The sequence below is a fragment of the Oryzias latipes genome, chromosome 17, assembly GCF_053564925.1.
Source record: "Oryzias latipes strain Hd-rR chromosome 17, Olatipes_Hd-rR_3.1".
Lineage (NCBI taxonomy): Eukaryota > Metazoa > Chordata > Actinopteri > Beloniformes > Adrianichthyidae > Oryzias > Oryzias latipes.
Window position 1 is genome coordinate 23,036,579 of NC_136253.1, and position 19,444 is coordinate 23,056,022.

At 43.0% G+C, this 19,444-nt stretch overlaps 1 protein-coding gene across 9 annotated transcripts in view; it reads right to left on the minus strand.

Moving 5' to 3' along the window:
- Positions 1-19,444, minus strand: part of rnf220a (ring finger protein 220a) — a 191,885-nt gene that overhangs the window by 42,291 nt on the left and 130,150 nt on the right. For all 9 annotated transcript variants that reach the window (XM_078935523.1, XM_078935517.1, XM_078935521.1 and 6 more), the window contains one exon: positions 5,507-5,636. In XM_078935523.1, the coding sequence (XP_078791649.1) occupies positions 5,507-5,636 (130 nt within the window). The remainder of the gene's footprint in view (positions 1-5,506; positions 5,637-19,444) is intronic.

Sequence of the window (19,444 nt, forward strand, 5' to 3'; positions counted from 1 at the left end):
TTCTTTGTCCCCCAAACCACAAAACTGGCTTCAGGGGATAAATAAAAATGGTAAAAAATGGGTGGTAAAGTCAAATGAACTCATATTTTACACATAGTGGTTAAAGCACTTTGTAAAAATGATGTTATGATAAATAATATAATGGTATCAAAAAAGATCTGCTGCCCTGTCTATGCCTACTTTCTCTTGTGAGGACTTCTCATCTTCTGCTTAGCTTGAAGTTGAACATGATTTTATGATGGATTCTGTCTAACTAGAGCAAAAATGGATTTAAAAAAAGCCCTTGATAAAATAAAAAGGAAAAATGCAGTCCGATCGGTCAAGTCAAAGAGAAGCCCTTGCGTTCACGTGATTTGCGCGTCAAATTTGCATTAGCTTGACGCCCCAGATGAATTGGGGAAGAGCTACTACCAAAGGTTTTAAGCCTAATCGCTACATGTAGCAGTGTCTGCAGAGATCTCATTTACAATGCTTGGAAGGCATGGATGATGTTTAGCGATCAGGCTTATTTATTTTGAACAGCTCAACAAAAACATCAGTAAGCATGTCTCCATGTCTGGGTTCATGAAATCATTCAGACTCTCCCACTATGATGAGGTGTATCCCCGCAGCAGGAGCTGCGTCTGAATAATGGACGCTTTCAGCGGTACTTCTGTGTCTTTGTGACCCAGTTTGACAACCTGTCCTACCACAGACTTCTTAGGTTCCTCTATTTTACTTTACATGTAAGGCATGTGAAAAAACACTACCGTGTCTGATAATAGAGGAACCTAAGAAGTCAATTAACATATACAGACACTATGAACTTTATTGAACTGACCTACAACAGCCCTACAGGGGGGGGAATTAAATTGGAGGAACTTTTTAATGTTGTCTCTATGAAAATAAGAAAATATCATATGGGAGGAGAGGGATCAGATTATCTCCATGTTTTGGATTTGGACTCCACCCAATTGTAAAAGCGACGCGTAAGTTCCGATTTTTTTTTACTCTGGACGCGATGCCCAAAGAGTGAATGCAGCTAATGACTCTGAAGCTACGTTCACACCACCCTCAGCAATCAAAGATGGGTTCAAGTGACCACTTTCAATAGAAAGTCTAGATAAACATGTTAAACATGTTTATCGGGCGTCTGCTTTCAAAACTCACGCACAGCCCGCACGTTTCTACGACTGTTTTTGGGCTCTACGCATAAAACGCACAGCCACTGAAGGCACATTGCAAGTTAAACCAGGTTGAAATTTGACCAATTGGGGACTTAGATTTGGTAGTTTTTAATCACAGAGGTGCCAACCATTCGAAAAGTGATCATGAAGGAGTAATTCTATGACAATTAGTCTTTCATGTATCAGAATAGGGCTGGGAAAGAAAAGTCCTGGAGATTTGCATCACTACGACATTTTGCACCAAGCCTCTTCCAACTGTCGGTGGTGGTCATGTGAAGAAGACAGCCCTCCTGCTTGCCCACCATGGGCTAAGTGTGTGTTGTGTATACAAGTATCTTTGTGGTACAACAGGTAGAAAATCTGAGCAAATGGACCCAGCTGGGCTCAGAGCCATGGTATTTGAGGACTTGTGAGAGACAAACAATGTGAAAAAAGTGAAAAGAAATTGGCCAGCGCACTATTTCAGTTTTGTTGTATGACGTCTGAGTAATTTTTCAACACAAAAACTAAACAGAAATCCTTTTGATGACCCAATAATAAACGTTAGTTAGACCCTATAGGCTTCCCATGACTATTTACAAAGCACTTTTTCCAGCACACACAAAGGAACACGTTTAAATACCTCGGCGGGGGAATATATCCAAATCAACTTTCGCTCCAACCAGACTTTAGCCGCCGGTGCATTGAACTTGAAACAATCTCATAATCCAGTCACATTAGTTTCGAGTTGGTATGATCAACTACTTGCAGGCAATTACCTTCACAATAAAGGCCCTCAGCTTGGTTCAGTCTGCATCGATCCTACCTGAGAATGGCCTCCCTCCTCTCCCTGCCAGAGGAGTGACAGCAAGAGCAACAAAAAGATGAATAAGTCTTTTCTTGGTGGGAATTGGCTGGAATGGAAGGAGGGAAAAATAGCTGGATGGTGCGAAACTCAAGATACTGATTGCTTTTTGCCTTTTTGTGTCATCTGGTAGAGAGCTGGGGGGCTCGGGCGTATGCAGGCAGATTGATTATGAAGGAAGGGGTTGGGGAGGAGATCGGAGGAGTATGTAGATTACTTTGCCCCCCTGAGCCACCTGACATGCACAGGGCACGATGGATTTCCATTTGCCAAGCTCCACGCATGTGTGCGATTTCCATGACGCCGTGGCCCATGAACGAGTGACAGAGCTCCGAGCCACGAGGGAGGACAGGCTGGCAGTCGTAATCCAACACACACACACACACACGTGTTTACATGCTGGGCGGACAGCAGCAGGAATGGAAAACAAATGAAAGCATGCATGGGAACAGATATTAAGAAAAGGCAGAGGTGACACACCTTCGTTTCCATGCACACGACTCTTTCATTCTGCAAGTGCTAGGTGCCATTAAAGGCAGATTTACAAGAAATTGGACCAAATTCCCATTGTCACTTTCAATGATGGCACCCGTGCAGCAACCCAGAGGAGAGAGTGAAGTTGCAATTTTTCTTGACTGCTGTATTTTATTATTTGTATTTGTATTTTAAAATTCGTGACACTCCCCCTTAGCTTGTATTTTAATGTTACTTGCATTTCTTTAGAAAGAAATAGTACTTGTTTCAGCCTCTAGAAGAGTTTCCTCCTCCACACTTCGGCTCTTTGCTGTCCTTGTCTCTTCATGCCGTGTTTCTGTGGGTTAATGGCGAGTTGGTAAATCAGCCGGGCGTGACGTTTGTCCCATCCCATCCCATCCAGGGATGACGCGATTTCTTTTAATAACTATGTGAGTGACAGAGAGAGGAAGCATGCGTGTGCGCGTGGGGGGCTTAGCTTTCCTAAATTGGCATCCAGAGGGAAGGACAGAATTCTAACCTTTATTAATAATTGAACCATACGCACGTTTTGCTGTAAGACAGCATGGTGATGTTATACATATATATACATATATAGTTTACTGTGTTTTTCACACTATTAGGCCCACTTAAAAGCCTTAATTTCTTTTTAAATCATGACGGTGCATTTTGTAATCTGGACTACCTAATCTATGGATTAAACTAGTTGTGTTTACTGATTGCTGTCAAAATGACAAGTTTGGATGTTATTGTAAAAAAAGCTAAGGCAGCTAATGTGTTGCGGTGTCGGACGGTGGTTTTTTTTAACGTTTCTAATAAAGGTTGGGATTTATTGTAGTCACAGAAACGTTTGTTTTGGCGATATCAGTCTGTTGTTTGTTTTTTCCATGTTACAACAAGGTTCGGAGTATTGTAAATGCGTCAATGCATCCATCATCCATCCATCTTCTTCCACTCACCCGGGACCGGGTCGCGGGGGGGCAGCAGTCTAAGGAAAGATGCCCAGACTTCCCTCTCCCCGGCCACTTCCTCCAGCTCCTCTAGGGGGACGTCTCGGGGTCAGCAGAGAGACGTAGTCTCTCCAGCTTGTCCGGGCCTCTGCCCAGTGGGACATGCCCGGAACACCTCCCCAGGGAGGCGTCCAGGAGGCATCCGGACTGGATGTCCGAGCCACCTCAACCGGCTGCTCTCGGTGTGGAGGAGCAGCGGTTCTACTCCGAGCCGTCTGCGGGTCATCGAGCTTCTCAGCTTATCTCAAAGGGAGTGACCAGCCACCATACGGAGGAAGCTCTTTTCAGCCACTTGTCTTCAGGACCTCGTTCTTTCAGTCATGATCCACGGTTCATGAACATAGGTGACTACTGGAATGAGGATCAACCAGTAAATTCAAGAGCTTTGCTTTCTGGCTCAGTTCCCTCTTCACCACAGCAGAACAGTAAAGCAACCAAAAAAACGACGGCTGCCGCTCCAATCCACCTGTCAATCTCACGCTCCGATCTTCCCTCCACTCGTGAACCCCAAGACATTTAAACTCCACCCACTGAGTCCCTTTCTCCGGTCAACTGAGGAAGGTTGGCGATGTCAAACTTTTATTTTTTTTATGTGTTACTAACAAGGTTAGGAGTTAGCGTGGTCATATGTTTTAGCGAATATATTTTAGCAGCATCAGTCATTTTTTTTATGTGTTGCAAACAAGGTTGGGAGTTGCAGGTATTGCAAATATGTGGCTGACGTTTCTAATGTGGCCAATGTGTAGCTTCTCTCAATACGTCTATTAGTTCTGTGTACCTTATGACAAAAAACTGAAAATAGACCATTTATTGACAGTGGGCCTTAAAATCCGGTGCGCCCCATAGTCCAAAAAATAGGGCATATATTTTATTTTTACTATTTTTTTTTATTTTTTTTTTAGGGAAACTGCATTCATGAACTGGAATAAAAAGAAACCAATTGTCAATTTAAATTGTTGGCATTGCTATTTCGTCAGTTCAGTTTCCAGTTGGAAAAAGACGCCCTGCAGCATTCGATGCTGGTACTTCTCTACATCTGCATTCTCTGAACTGTATTTGTTGTCACTGTGACAAATCAGTGTGTTTGATCCCAATGCAGACTCAAACATTCCCTTATTTTGCTTCTTTACTGCGCACCTACTTTGCAAAGCAGCATTCCCATTGTCACAATGATTCAGATTTTGTGATTTTTTTTATTTTGCTGACGTTTTGCCACCTAATGCAACAAAAGAGACATTAAAAAATGTCTCTGTTGTTTGCATGATAGCTGTAAAGACAAAAACTGAGAAAGGGATGTATTCAGATGAAAACAGCAGAAGGATTTAATAAAGTTTGGCGATAAAGCCTCAAAAGATGTTAAGCGTGGTACATGCGAGTAAAGACAGCAGGTGGTAAATAAGCTGTTATTTCCATGCGGGGTGACACTGTCTGTTGCCCCGTTTCTCCAAGTTAATGGGTGCTATCGTAAAACTAGGCCACTAAGGTGGACGTGGGGTCACACACAAACACACCCCCAGAGGAGCGACCTGCGCGCGTGTACACAAACACATGTGCACATACACACAGCCAGGCGTGTGAGCAGGGTGAAATATGGATCCTAATGGCTGTGTCCCATCGTTAAAAGGGCTTGGAGTTGATTTATTCGTCGTAAAACTGCTAGTTGCAACTGCCCCGCGGAGAAGAAAGGGTGGCAGTGAACTTGAGGTCACGGGTTTGAATCCTGGTCTCTGTAGGAAAGGCTAAGCTTTACGCTGACAGCATGCTTCTGCCTTTTTATGCAGATTTATGGCACACAAATACCTGCATGGGAGAAATATGACTGGATCGGCCTGTCGGAGCTGAATTGTGGTGCACGGCCTATTGGTTACAAATGACCCAGCTTTATGAGCCGTTGAGCATTGACTTTTTTTCCTTTTTTTTTTTCATTATTATCTTTATTTACCTTAAGGAGTGCAGTGTGCATTAACTTGTTACGCTTTTGGGATGAGTAGATTCTGAATTTTGAGGATTACCTGAGGCATATGTTTGCTAGCCGCTCGATTTCTGTTTCCATGTGTTCCTGCAGCTCTCCTGGTCGGAGCAGCACCTGGCAGATGGGACAGACAGGAGCCTGGCTGTCATACAGGGACATCTTCTTTTTACCTGAAAAAAATAAAAAGTCTATTAAAAAAAATTACCCAAATTTTTTTCAATATTTCCTTCTTTCCCCAAAGAAATTTAGCAAATACTCAGGCTACGATCACAAAAACAACTGCCACTGCGCAATAGGGAGGCAGTGGCAGAATCTTCAAGCCACCACCAAATCTTTTGAAAATTGTCGGCGTGGTCATGAATGTAGAAGGCGGAAGTCAGCGGCAGCCGGATCGCTGGCCTATAGGTGAATAGCAACAGCTTTGATTGGACGATGTGTACAGACAGCGATCGTCCATAAGAAGCTCCACCAAGCCGTCTGGTAGCCTGGTGGTATATAAAAAGTGGGCCATTCTGCCTGTCAAAGGACTGCCATCACGCAACCGCGAAATGTACCCGGGTGGCCACTGACCGATGTCAACTGACAGTTGGCATCAGATTTGAACTTTTTCCTAAAACCTCCCAGCTGCGCGCCCACTTGCCAAGTTTGATGAAAAACTTTGTGGAATATTTGAAGTGACCGTAGCATTAGGTCCAAATCCTGTTATGCCGGCTGATGCAAATAGGCATCAACCTGCTTCAATTAGCTATCTCAACTTAATTGAGCATCCTTTTGAACACAAACACATAAGTGAAACATTATTTATGATCATTGAAAGTCAATACAGGCATCAAGGAGTTAAATGAAAAGCACAATACCCTTCATAATGGGGGAGCAGAATGTTGCAGAGTCTTGTGTAATGTTATTTTCAGGTTAAATAAGGGGGTGGGGGAGTTTAAGAAGTGTCTGCTATAGGATGAGATAATGCTCTACAGAGTCTGCCAACACTACCTCACTTCATTGTCCTTGATCAGCGGGGCAACAGGGTGGGGCCCACCTGTTTTTGTGTGTCAGCATGTGCGTCTGGAGCATGTGTGCGTACCACAATGTCTGCTTCCCCTACAATGGTGTCTTTGACCCTTTGTGGCCGCTCACGTACGTGTGCAGCGGTGTAAACCCCATTTCTTGGAGCGTACCTCTAGCTCTGTCTGGGTGAACTAAAAATAATGGCTATTGAAATTATATCACTGCTCAGTGTTGGAGGACACTTCCTGATTTCCTGTATTCAGCCAATCAAACAAGCTTTTTTTAGACTCAGAACAAAAGGCTCCGCCTCAGCCAGGACATCCCGTTTAGACTGCTTGTCACCACGGCAACAAGAGGGCCAGGTAGGGGGAGACCCTGCCTCTCCCATGCCTTTGATGGTTCTCTCTTTAACCTTTTCACACTCATACACACACAATCCTGTACATAAAGGGACGAAAGCAGCCCCGAAGGGAAATGCATCTTTGCACTAAGAAGGCTTTGTAGAGATACAAGTAGTGACAGATTGCAAATGTTGAGAAATTTTCAACATATATGGCTTAAATCCTGCATGTCATGTGTTGTGTTTTCTTTTTCTTTTTTCCTTTGATGAAACACTTTTAGCCATGCTAAAAGTATGCCGTTGTTCCGATTTTGATGTAATTAAAAAAATCTACAAAAAGTCTAGTCCCCTGTGGTCTATAAGGAGCAGGGATTCTTAGAATCAACTAACAAATGTCTGTTTCTTTAGGATTTCAGTGATCAGAAAGTATAAATACTTATTTTGCTTTGTAAATGTTTATAGGGTTTTTGCTTTAGATGCTAAAGATATAATAGCATGTACTCCCCTCCTCTTCTTTCACCTATTCTTAACTACTATGGAAAGTGGGGATGATAAATGGTAAATGGTTTATACTTATATAGCACTTCTACCTTCTTTGAAGGCCCAAAGCGCTTTACAGTCACAGTCCCATTCACCCATTTACAAACACATTCACATACTGGTGGCGGCTCCGCTGCCGAACACCAGAGGCAAGGTGGGGTTCAGTGTCTTGCCCAAGGACACTTCGACACATGGGCGGGCAAGGCGGGAATCAAACCCGCAATCTTACGATTGGAAGTCGCCCACCTTACCACTGCACTACGGCCGTGGATGGGCTTACTCCGCACCAATACTCCGGCCCACAAGTCAGAGACGAATTTCTGGCGAACTACTACCGCTCTGCAAAAATATCCTTAAAAAATGACAGTTTGAAGAAATTTTCTAGATCAAAAACTGATCAGAGTAGAACTTTATTGAGTACTGCTAAAACACAGATAACATGTTCTGATAAAAGGAATAAGTATAACCAATGGCCAGTTTGTGGCAGAAAAATACAATATTATACCTCATGTGTACTAAAATCTAAGATTAGCTGAAAAGCTGTTGAAAAATGTGGGTGTTTTTGTCATGTTAGACTCTTCACAGCGTTGGGAGATTGAAATTTAGAAACAAACATAACAAAAAGACACAGAGAAGGGATGAGGTGTCGATGTAATGCAGCGTCGCACACACAGCTTGTCATGTCTTTCTCCTTCTTCCACTTTCGGCTTCTCCCATCAGGGGTCGCCACAGCGAACAAGTCGCATGGTAAATTTGGCAATGTTTTACGCCGGATGCCCTTCCTGACGCAACCTTCTCAAACCGGGCTTGGAACCGGCAGAGGTAGAGAAGGGAACAAGGAGCAGCCCGGAGTCGAACCCGGGTTTCACGGACGGAAGGCGCCGCAAACCAGCACGAGCTAAACTGGCTCACCGCTTGTCATGTCTTTAAAGATGATTAATGTTGGTGTACCCACATGCCCTGGTTGGGACCTCACAGTCCCAGCACGCCCTCACCCTGAGGCGCAACAAGGGAGCGTTTAATCTCGGGAAGCCAAGAAGAGTTGGGGACGGTGGGGGAAGGATGGTTGGTCAATAACAACGGAAAAGGCCTGACAGGACTTCTTAGCGAGGAGATTCTTCAGTGAAACCCCCGACTGGCGGGGTAAACGATAGACGGATGGATGGATGTAAGGAGAGAGGTGTGCATCTCCCTGACAGCAGCAGAAGAAAACCGACCTCATCCCCATAATGCGCCAAAATGGATGGTCTCATCTGATTTTCTCTGACTTCCTTTCCACCTTTATCAGACTCCTCATTTGTTATTGTTCACCTCTTTTATCTTCTGTTTCTCTTTTGCTCTTTTTTATTTTCCTCTGTTGTGGACTTGTCCTTCCTCAAACCATCGAATGACTTTCACTGATTTTTTTCTGCCTACAAGATGATCTAAAAGCATCTCAGCTGTCCAAGAGAATACCTCCGACAATTCTCATCATTTCTTTGATTTGCTGGACAATGTAAAACTAAAGGAACCCTTTATGTAAAAGTAGCAACTTCAGAGAGAGAGGTTTTTAAAAAGATTCTTCCCACAGAGCAAAAATGGTATAAAACCTAATACAATTATTGTTTAATCCTTAAATCTTTGCTAGGTTTCTAGTTGACTGATTAACATTGTTTTTTTTTACAGTAACGTACTGTAAAAGTTAGAGTAAGAGATCCCCAATGGGCCAAAGGTAAATAATAATAAGAAATGTGTAGCTTTATAATACTCAAAATGAAAAAAAAATGAAAAAATCAAGTTTACAAAATATCAAAATATTGGAGCCCGTAATTGATGTCAACAAAACATGACTAAGTTAGGTTCTGCTTAATATTATACAGCAAACTCGGGTGTAACTAAATTTTGTGTTCATTAGCTGGGCAAAATAAACGGATTAAACTGATTAAAAAATAACCACTATAGAATTAACTTCGACTAGATTGGGCAAGCTGAGCACGTGAGCAGCAGTATGGTTTCATGCCCCGTAAGAGCACCACTGATGCCATTTTTGCTTTGAGAATGTTGTTGGAAAAGTACAGAGAAGGTCAGAAGGAGCTGCATTGTGTGTTCGTAGATTTAGAGAAGGCGTATGACAGGGTGCCGAGGGAGGAGCTGTGGTACTGTATGAGGTCGTCTGGAGTGGCAGAGAAGTATGTCAGAGTAGTTCAGGACATGTATGAGAGAAGTATGACGGTGGTGAGATGTGCTGTAGGTCAGACAGAGGAGTTCAAGGTGGAGGTGGGACTACACCAAGGATCAGCTTTGAGTCCTTTTTTGTTTGCTATGCTGATGGACAGGCTGACAGACGAGGTAAGACAGGAATCTCCCTGGACAATGATGTTTGCGGATGACATTGTAATTTGCAGTGAGAGTAGAGAGCAGGTGGAGGAACAGCTAGAGAGGTGGAGGTTTGCTCTGGAAAGAAGAGGCATGAAGGTCAGTCGTAGTAAGACAGAATACATGTGTCTGAACGAGAGGGATCAAGGTAGAAGCGTTAGGTTACAGGGGACTGAGGTGAAGAAGGTGCAGGAGTTTAAGTACTTGGGGTCAACAGTTCAGTGTGATGGGGAGTGTGGAAAAGAGGTGAAGAGGCGAGTGCAGGCAGGTTGGAGCGGGTGGAGGAAAGTGTCAGGAGTGTTGTGTGACAGAAGAGTGTCAGCAAGACTCAAAGGAAAGGTGTACAAGACAGTGGTGAGACCAGCTCTGCTCTATGGGTTAGAGACGGTAGCAGTGAGACAGAGACAAGAGGCTGAGATGGAGGTAGCGGAGATGAAGATGTTGAGGTTCTCCTTAGGAGTGACCAGGTTAGACAGGATAAGGAACGAGTACATCAGAGGGACGGCTCATGTTGCCTGTGTTAGCGACAAAGTCAGAGAAGCCAGACTGAGATGGTTTGGACATGTTCAGAGGAGGGATAGTGGATATATTGGTAGAAGGATGTTGGAGATGGAGCTGCCTGGCAGGAGGGCAAGAGGACGGCCAAAGAGGAGATACATGGATGTCTTAACAGAGGACATGAAGTTGGCTAATGTTAGGGTAGAAGATGTCCATGATAGAGTGAGGTGGAAAAGGATGATTCGCTGTGGCGACCCCTGATGGGAAAAGCCGAAAGAGAAAGAAGAGATTGGGCAAGCTGAGGTTTTGACATTACAATATTGAACATAAAATACTTTACAAAGAGTCATGAGAACTGATTCCTTTTGTAAAAGTCAGAATCCCTACTACTGTAATTGAACTATGCGCATTTCCTTTTGACATACAGGACTGACTCATCCCAGTTCCTCTTTTTTTGTTAAGTAAGCCACTATGCTGTGTTTCTGTCCTTTCCTAAATGTCCTCCATTTGAGAACTTTTACCAAATGTATGATTTGACTTGAAATGTGGAAATCCAGGAAGCTCAAACCATGGTCATGAAGCGTAGAACTGTAAATAAACAGATCTGAAGTCCACTCTGAATGGGGTTGGCTGTTGTCATTTTCAGTTTGCCACTTTTAATGACGCTAACTTCCTCAATTTGTTCAAGGATTTGGATAGGAAGTCATTTCAGATCATTTTTTGACACAAATATAAGCACTAAATAACAATGAAAATGTTGTTGCTTTGGCATTAGTGTCTTAGCACTACTGCAAAACGTCTCTACAAGTTAAAACATAATCTAGGACCTCAATTACATCAGGAACTGGTGGTGGAGGACCCGAAATGCAGGAGACTAAACTTGGAAGCAAAAACTGAAATAGTTTTTTAATAGAGATACCTACACAACCCCAAAACTTGGGGGCAACAGAAAGGTGACAAATCAGACGAAGAACTGAAAACCAGACACTCATATGAGAACAACGAGCAGAAGTGAAAAGAGCTGAGGATGTTTATGAACATGAACCTAGAGTGACTGTGACAGGGGGACAACTCACAACAAGAACATGACCAAAAACCAAACTATATCACTGAAAAGACTAACTGAAGTGCACAAACCTCACACAATGCAGACACTAAGGCATAAATATCTCTGAAACAATACGTACACACACAGGAAATGTAACTCACAGACAAGGAGACACTAAACGCAAGCTCTTCAGTGAGCCTTTAGCTCTTGGTGTTCACACTGTACAAGCAGGGAGGGGCTTCTTCTTTTTCTTCGGTTTACTAGCGCTTCTGTGCCGGTCCCAAGCCCGGTTGCTTTGAGAGGGTTGCGTCAGGAAGGGCATCCGGCGTAAAACATTGCCAAGTTTACCATGCGACTCGTTCGCTGTGGCGACCCATGATGGGAAAAGCCAAAAGGGAAAACAACTAGCGCACGTCCACCACCTACAGTTGGAAGAGACTTGGTGTTAAATGACATAGTGGTGCAGATCTGGCTAATCTTGCTCCAGGCTTTTATTTTCACAGCTCTATACCGCTGAATGAAAGACTGTGTGACACAAACAACAATTATTAATTTTTTTCTCCGTGATCAATTTTCAAACGGTTGATTGAGCCCTGATTGGTCAAAGTTTGACCTAGTTTAACTTATACTGCGCGTTTAGTCGTAGAGGCGGAAATCAGTCGTAGGAATTTGCGTAAAAACTTGCGTAGAAACTTGCGTAGCAACGCGAAAAGTGTTTTGAACGCGGAAGCCCGAAACACGCCTTCATGAAAATTCACATAGATCTTTCATGTGACGTGGCCACTTAAATGCGCATTGCTGAAGGCGGTACATAGAACCCGAAAACGGTCGTAGAAACTTGCGTAGCTACGCGTAAATGTGAGTTTTGTATATAAAACCTGAAACAAGCGTTTATATAGGGCATTTCATTTAAAGAGGTCGTGTAGAAACCTGCGTAGATACACACACGTTTTGAACACGGGAGGCTGAAACACCTGTATATGCACATTTACTTGGACTTTTAGAGGGACGCTTGTGCCTTATGAGCCTTGCTAACGCAATAATGCCAAACACTTGCTATCATATCATTTCCTCTTTGATGCAATATACTGTAGTGTGATCAATAAAAAAGGTCATTAAAAGATCAGAGGTGTTTATGGTTTAAAATTTTACTGAGCTTTTCTTTCATTAAAATAGTTTATAAATAACCTGTGAGTGAATTTAAATGAACGATTCTCTAAGCAGTTGATATGATAACAAAATTAACGGACTTATATTTCTGGCAAATCATCATACCTAAACATGAGATTCATCAAAATTATTATTACATTGGTTTTACAAAAAATGTAACTGTGTTAGAATGACATATGTCCTTGGTTTAACTATCCACACCTAAAATAATAGGAGAGGGAAACAAAAGGAACTAGACAGACCATTGCAGACAGCAGATGGTGAGGAGGAGAAAGTTAGATCACGCGGAACAATGTGGAGGGAAAGAGGTGGCCTTCTTTTGTTTACCACTTTTCTTTCCTTGAGTCTTTTTTTCTTTGGTTCTCTTTCACCTTTGCATGTAAATGCCCCAAATTTCACTCTTCAGTTCCAGCTTTTTCCAATTTTTCACTTCTTTTTTTTTTTTTGCGTGTACCATCGTAGTGCTGTCAACTCTTCATCCATCCTTGCCTTCTTTTCGCGCACCATGAGATGTAAATAAAGCTGACAGCGTGTTCCAAAAAACTCTGTTTTTATTAGTGAATCCTCAGCCGACAGCTTATGGAGTAATGTCAAAAAAAATAAAATTAAATCAGTTTAACCCCTTTAAGAAGCATCCTTCCATTTTTCCCTCTCTTGGGCTCTCTGTCTTTTAATGTCTTTCTCCCTTCTTCCTCAGTCGCTTCGGTCCAGATGAAGTGGGAATCAATAGATGCTGGATAGTGCAGGCTCATAGTCATAGACTACAATGGGCTGAGGTAAAAGGCCACCTCCATGGTGGACAGGGATTGTCAGCTCAATACTGACTCTCAATGGGGCCAGACATAAAACGCCATTTGGGGTGTCCTCACGGCTCAATGGGTTTAGAGGCAAAGCATGTGCTCACAACACTGTGGGTCTAAATCCCATTAATGACCTGTATTGCGTGTCATCTCTTTACTTTTATCTTGGACAGTCGGGCTGCCTCTTAGGAAGTGGATCCAAGTGTGCACTGAAGTTTTACTAAGACCTGAAATCCATTCAAACCTTCTTTTTGTCTTATTGTTTTAGATGTGTTAGCAGCGTTGAGGTCCGTTTATTAAGCTTAAAGACCCACTCCAATGAAAATGCTGTTCTTGTGGCATTTTTCTCATGATGGAGGACATTTATAAAGAAGCTTAAGATTGTGTCTCTGAGTTTCCTTTATCCAAATTGTTGTGATTCAGGACCAGACAAAAAAAAAGCAGTTTGAAAAAGTTTGAAGTTGTTATCCACCAGCTCTCCTACCCCTCTGCTACCCCCTATTGCTTATATTATTGGGGCATTTGAAACCGTCCGAAAGTGTTTTTTAAGGAGGAGCTGTAGTTACATAGGACTGGCTGGCCCTTACGGGGATCCGCATTGTGCTTGTAGCACAGTTTTCATGTTTTAATGCATTTTCCAAGCGCTAGTAGCTACCATGTAGGCAGCTGGCGACAATTGATGACAAAATCAAGTGGTAGCAATGTCTGAATTATTCCCCCTTCTATCTCTCCGCTTGAAAGGGATAACTGTGAAGATGTCTAATATTGCTTGCCATTTTTGTTGGGTCGGTATTGATTTGTTGAGGTAACATATTGATAATGGGAAATGGGGATGGGCTTACTCCACAGCAACAATTTCGCTCACAACTGAGATTTCTAAGGCACTTCAGCAGCTCTGCAGAAACTACTGCCTAGAAAATGACAAAAGTTTTTTTATTTTAGTTTGGCTAAAAAACTGAACGATCGCAATTAAAAAAAACACTGTGAGCACTTTTACAGTAGATCTACTGTAAAAGTAGAAAAACAAGAATGGTAGTGAGCTTTATTCGTTCTTATGACTTTATATGTTCTGTAAGGAATTAATTAGACTTGTAAATGAAACACACAATCAGCTAATGAGTGCCGAGCATGTAAACTGGATTTAAACACAACAATAAGAGTCCGATAAGTGAAGTGGCCAAATTTACTGGCTGGCACACATGCAGTAAGTTTTGTCGGCAGATTGCACGCCGGGAAAACGCACAAGCGCCTTTCCCAAATGGAATTACAAAGTGTATATATGTGCAGAGCATTTTCCTGTCCTTGAACAACTGTCTTCTTTTTATCCAAACACACTCCCATTCCCTTACCTTGTTGTTCCCCCCAAATGAGGTTTTTGACATGCATCAAGTGTTTACGCCGGCAGCCCCTCTTTTCTCATCCCCGCCCTACTGGTCCTGCTTCGTTTTCCCCCTCCTCCCTCTCTTCGCCCAGCCGGTTAGCTATAACACCCGCCAACATTGGTAAACAAGGAAATCTCTCAGCCGCGGCCCGGCGCGTAACCGCATTACTGCGCCCGATAACCTCTTCAAATAATGTGCGATAAGGGGAATTTGATTTGATTCACGGAAGGGGGAAAAAAAGGCCCACTTTTGCACCCCCACCCCCCACCCCCCCCGCCACACACATCAACTCTCCAATCTCATCCTTTCCTTTATTTCTTTCTCATTCCTCTCTTCACACTCTCCTCCTGTTCCTCTATTCACTTAGCCTGAGGGGTCTGGGCTCCTCCTCTTCCTCCTCTTGCCACCCTCTCCCCTTCGTCGCGATGACACCGCCTCGCATCCCCAATCAAATAAATCCCACTGAGGTGTCAGCTTTCATTTTGAATCTCCACTTTCTTAAGCACAAGGTGAGGTGAGAGGGTGTCCGTGAAGCCATCATCTCCATAATGGCAAATTTGAGCCCCGAAGCCCCAAACCAGGGGTTGTATTAACACAAATGTGCCTGGCAAGGTTTGTGTGTCTGCGTGTGTGACCAAGAAACGGCTGGTCTTAAGTGAGCTGTGATTTAAACAGTCAGGACTCACATCTCCGCTTTGGTTCATGTGCAAAATACATCAGGGCTCATTCTGACGGCACCTGTTAAAATGGAGCGTGGGTCAAGTTCAGTTTGCCACCCAGGATGCTTTGCTTTACCTTTCCCGTGTCCATCAGAGTTTGTGTGTGTGAGTGTGTGTGTGCATCCGCTTGTGTGGAGTCCCACTCGGTGACAGTGATACATGGCGCTTTTAAATAGCACTCCTCCACGCCCCGCTCAAAACTCATCACTGGGCTCTTTCGCTGTAGCTCCTTCGCTCCCTGGGGTTGTCACTTTTGGGAAAGCAAATGAAATGTCGGTGCGGCGGACATGAGGGATGAAGAAATTGAAGGATAGAGGTGGAAATCTGTGTTCCAGCAGGGATGCGGTTGGTGTTTTAAATAAGGAAAAAATATTTTCTTAAATCAGAGAGTCATCATATTGTATGATGGAGGGTGTATTTTTTTATTAGGATAACTTTATTGGTGTAAATATTTCAAAAATGCGGTATTTGCATTTGGAATGTTATTGAAAAAAACAAAAAAAAAGGGAAAGCCCCAGACATCAATGCACCATAAATTATCAGTGTTCTCCTTTAAAACCGACGTTGATGTACGGTCATCTGATGAACCGTCTGCGTGTGTCTGTCTGTGAGTGTGTGTGTGTGTGTGTGTCACACGTGTAATGTGGCTGATACTCCAGGGACTGTGCCGCGTGCACGCGTGTCCATCTCAAAGACAGCAGTGTGATGCTGGTGGGGTTCTCCCCAACTACTGACAGCTGTTTATCCAATCAATCACTGTGTCAGTGGGCCGGCGTGTGCGTGTGTGTGTGTGTGTGTGTGTGTGTGTGGCACGCAGACAGTAATAGTGAGAGGAAAAGAAGTAAATTAATGGAGCATTAACCAGGCGCTGACCCACAGAGGAGGCAGAAGCTTTGAGCCAAACCTCTGTGCGCACCCCCCCTCCCTAAAAACCCCCCACAAAGGGATTCAAACCACAGTTTCCTTGTTTTTGTAGGAAGGAAAAAACAGGAACTTTTACTCTTATTTTGAAAGTCACTTTGAATAATGATCTACACATACTGTGTGTATCTATCTATCTATCTATCTATCTATCTATCTATCTATCTATCTATCTATCTATCTATCTATCTATCTATCTATCTATCTATCTATCTATCTATCTATCTATCTATCTATCTATCTATCTATCTATCTATCTATCTATCTATCTATAAATATGTATAAAACATAAATGCTGGGTTTACGGTTAACCCTTTATAACCATAAACATCACGTTTTGTCTCGTTTCCACTTAGCAGAACGGCCTGCTATTTTGAGCAATTCCATTATAAAATGGACCCCTTAAACCAGACCCAACTGTTCTATTATTTTTATTATTATTACTGTTATTAGGAAGTCCATAGACAAATGGAACGGACTGGTTAGGGCAGAGCTACTGTTGAAATTTGCTGATTGGCCGGCATCACGACAAAAGTAAGCGGCATAAAAGTGGCTGTATTGCTCTTCGCTCCCCGCAGTCTTCTCTCAAACAACATTAGGCCGTGTCACACAGCCACCACATACATATTGCGCATATTGCATGGATGAAAATTGGTCATTTTTGGTAAAAGGGAGAAAATTTGTGGTCTGTGCATGAAATTTTCACAGATGTATCACAAATGAAACACGTTGAAACAATGGAAGAAGTACCATGCAAGAAACACTTTAATCTATGTAGATCATGAAGCATACGTAATTACTGCGCTGTTTATATGCAAATTATTAGTGATTTGTGTGTCAATTATGTAATTTTACTGTGATATGTGCGATGAAAGGTCTGTCAGACAGACATGAAACGGTCGCAGAAAGCCACAAATTTGCGTATGCATGTCCCAAAAAGGCACAATTGCGTAAGATCTTCTTAACAATTGTATTTAAACTGTGTACAATTTGTGATATTAGTACGTCCCAAACTTTCTTTAAAAAAACAATTTCTTGTATAACCTGGTTCATGTTTCCTGCCCTGTAGTTCATCATAATTCCACTAGGGGCAGTAGAAGGACATTACCTGCCAACTTAAAAATGGCTGCCTTCTCGACATTTTGGCAGGAAAATTTAGCTAGTGGTAAGAATAATTAATCTGTTTTTCACTTTTAACGACCACTTGCTGTATTGAAATAAAACAAATTTGATTGATTATGAATTTTTTAAGATACAGTTAAGAATGTGTGTATCACATTTGAAACAGTGGGTAAGTAGGGGTAATAATTTATACTATCTAAGTCTCATAAAAAATGATATGGCAATTTTTTTATTTTGTGGATTTAATCAAAGACATCTATTGTTATAGAAAAAAAATAGATCTTTCTGTCAATTCTTTAAAGTAGTGGGCTTCACAGAAGGCAATTGTGACCTGCAGTGACCTGTTTCTTTTTTCACTGACTCTATTTTATTTGTCTTTGCTCAGCTGCACAGATGAGGAAGGATACCTGATTTAAAGGGGGGGGGGGGGGGGGGGGGTTAGGGTAGTGGGCGTGAGTCCTGTCGGCACTCATTTCCATCCCAAAGGAAAGGAATTGGACCAGGAACATGCCGTGTCAGTGGGCAAACGGGGACGTCAGCACGTTTGAGACACCCTGACTCAGCCCTCAGTGGGAACGTATGTGTGTGTGTGCATTTTTTTTTTAATTAGGGTTAGCAAATAAATAAATACAAAATGTCATCACAAAGTCATTTTAGAACACTTATATAAAAACAAAAAAAGGTGTGTAACGACCTACTGCCCAGCTGTCCTCTTAAGCTGCCCTTGATCCGACAAGGATTCAAACAAAAAGAAATGCCCTCACATCACTTTCTTTTCTGCTCTCCTCTTTTCCTTCCTTTTTTGATTTCCCTCCGTTTAATTCCACGCTCCCACCCTCTCATTATCTCATTCCCCGCTGCTTTCATATGGTCTAGCAGCTGAATTAATTACCAAAGCCAATTAACGCAAGATTGGCTGATGTTTTAACTAATTAGCTTTAATGAGGGTGCCACGGCTGCCTGCTCAGTGTTAACTGAATCCAAACAGAGGAGGACAGCGCCCGGGGGAGAGAGGGAGGGAGGGAGACGAGGAGGGGAGCATGGATGGAGACGTGGAGGCACGTGTGCACCTGCAAGTTGTTACAGGAAATTTTCAGAGCGCAGCAAAGTATCACCCACCCTGTTGTTGCCACCGCCTTGTCATTATCGCTGCTGACCTGTTGTGCGCGAAGAACGTGCCGCAACGCTGTCTTTTGTTTTTTACTAGATTGTTTTTGCTATTGGCTGCACGGTGGTGCAGTGGTTAGCACCTCACAGCAAGAAGGCCCCTGGTTCAAGTCCCCGGCTGGGGGGCCGGAAACAGAACACCATTGGGGGACCTGTATGTGTGGAGTTTGCATGTTCTCCCTGTGCATGTGTGGGTTTTCTCCGGGGCCTCCGGCTTCCTCCCTCTGTCCAAAAAACATGCTTCATAGGTTACTTTAAATTGTCCCTATAGGTGTGAATGTGAGTGTGTATGGGAGTGTGATTGTGGTCCTGCGACAGACTGGCGACCTATCCAGGATGTCCCCTGCCTTTACAAATTTGGATTTTGTTCATAGTGAACAACACCCTTAAAAAAGAAGAAGAAGAAGCAAAATAATGAATGAGGCCAAAATCTCTTATGTTTCATTAGCGCATCAAAAAAAAAAGAAAGGCAGCTGACGCGAATGTCAAACTTACTGCTAGACGCCTTGACGCCCCGGCCCTGGAGCAACCACCAACGTTTTTTTGGACTTTATTTGTTGCCACATAATGGAAAACATGGATGATGTTGAGCGAGTATCTTGGGTTTATATGTTTTGGAGAGCTCAACAATGAGGCACCAGCAAGCACGACACCGTGTGCACAAGATCATCCAGAGCGTCTCTTGGAGTGAACTTCACTCCTGCAGCGGAAGCTCTGCCTGGGTTACGGCCGATTTAAATATTACACCCGTCTGTCCATCTTAACCAGAGAGGGAAAAAATAAAACTGGGGGGTCTTTTTTTAACCAGGGCAGCCTCCAGCAACCTTGCAGCCCTGGCCGGTTAAGAAAATGGATGGGAAATCAGACTGACAAACACAACATTAAGCAGCCATATTAGATGAATTTTTCCA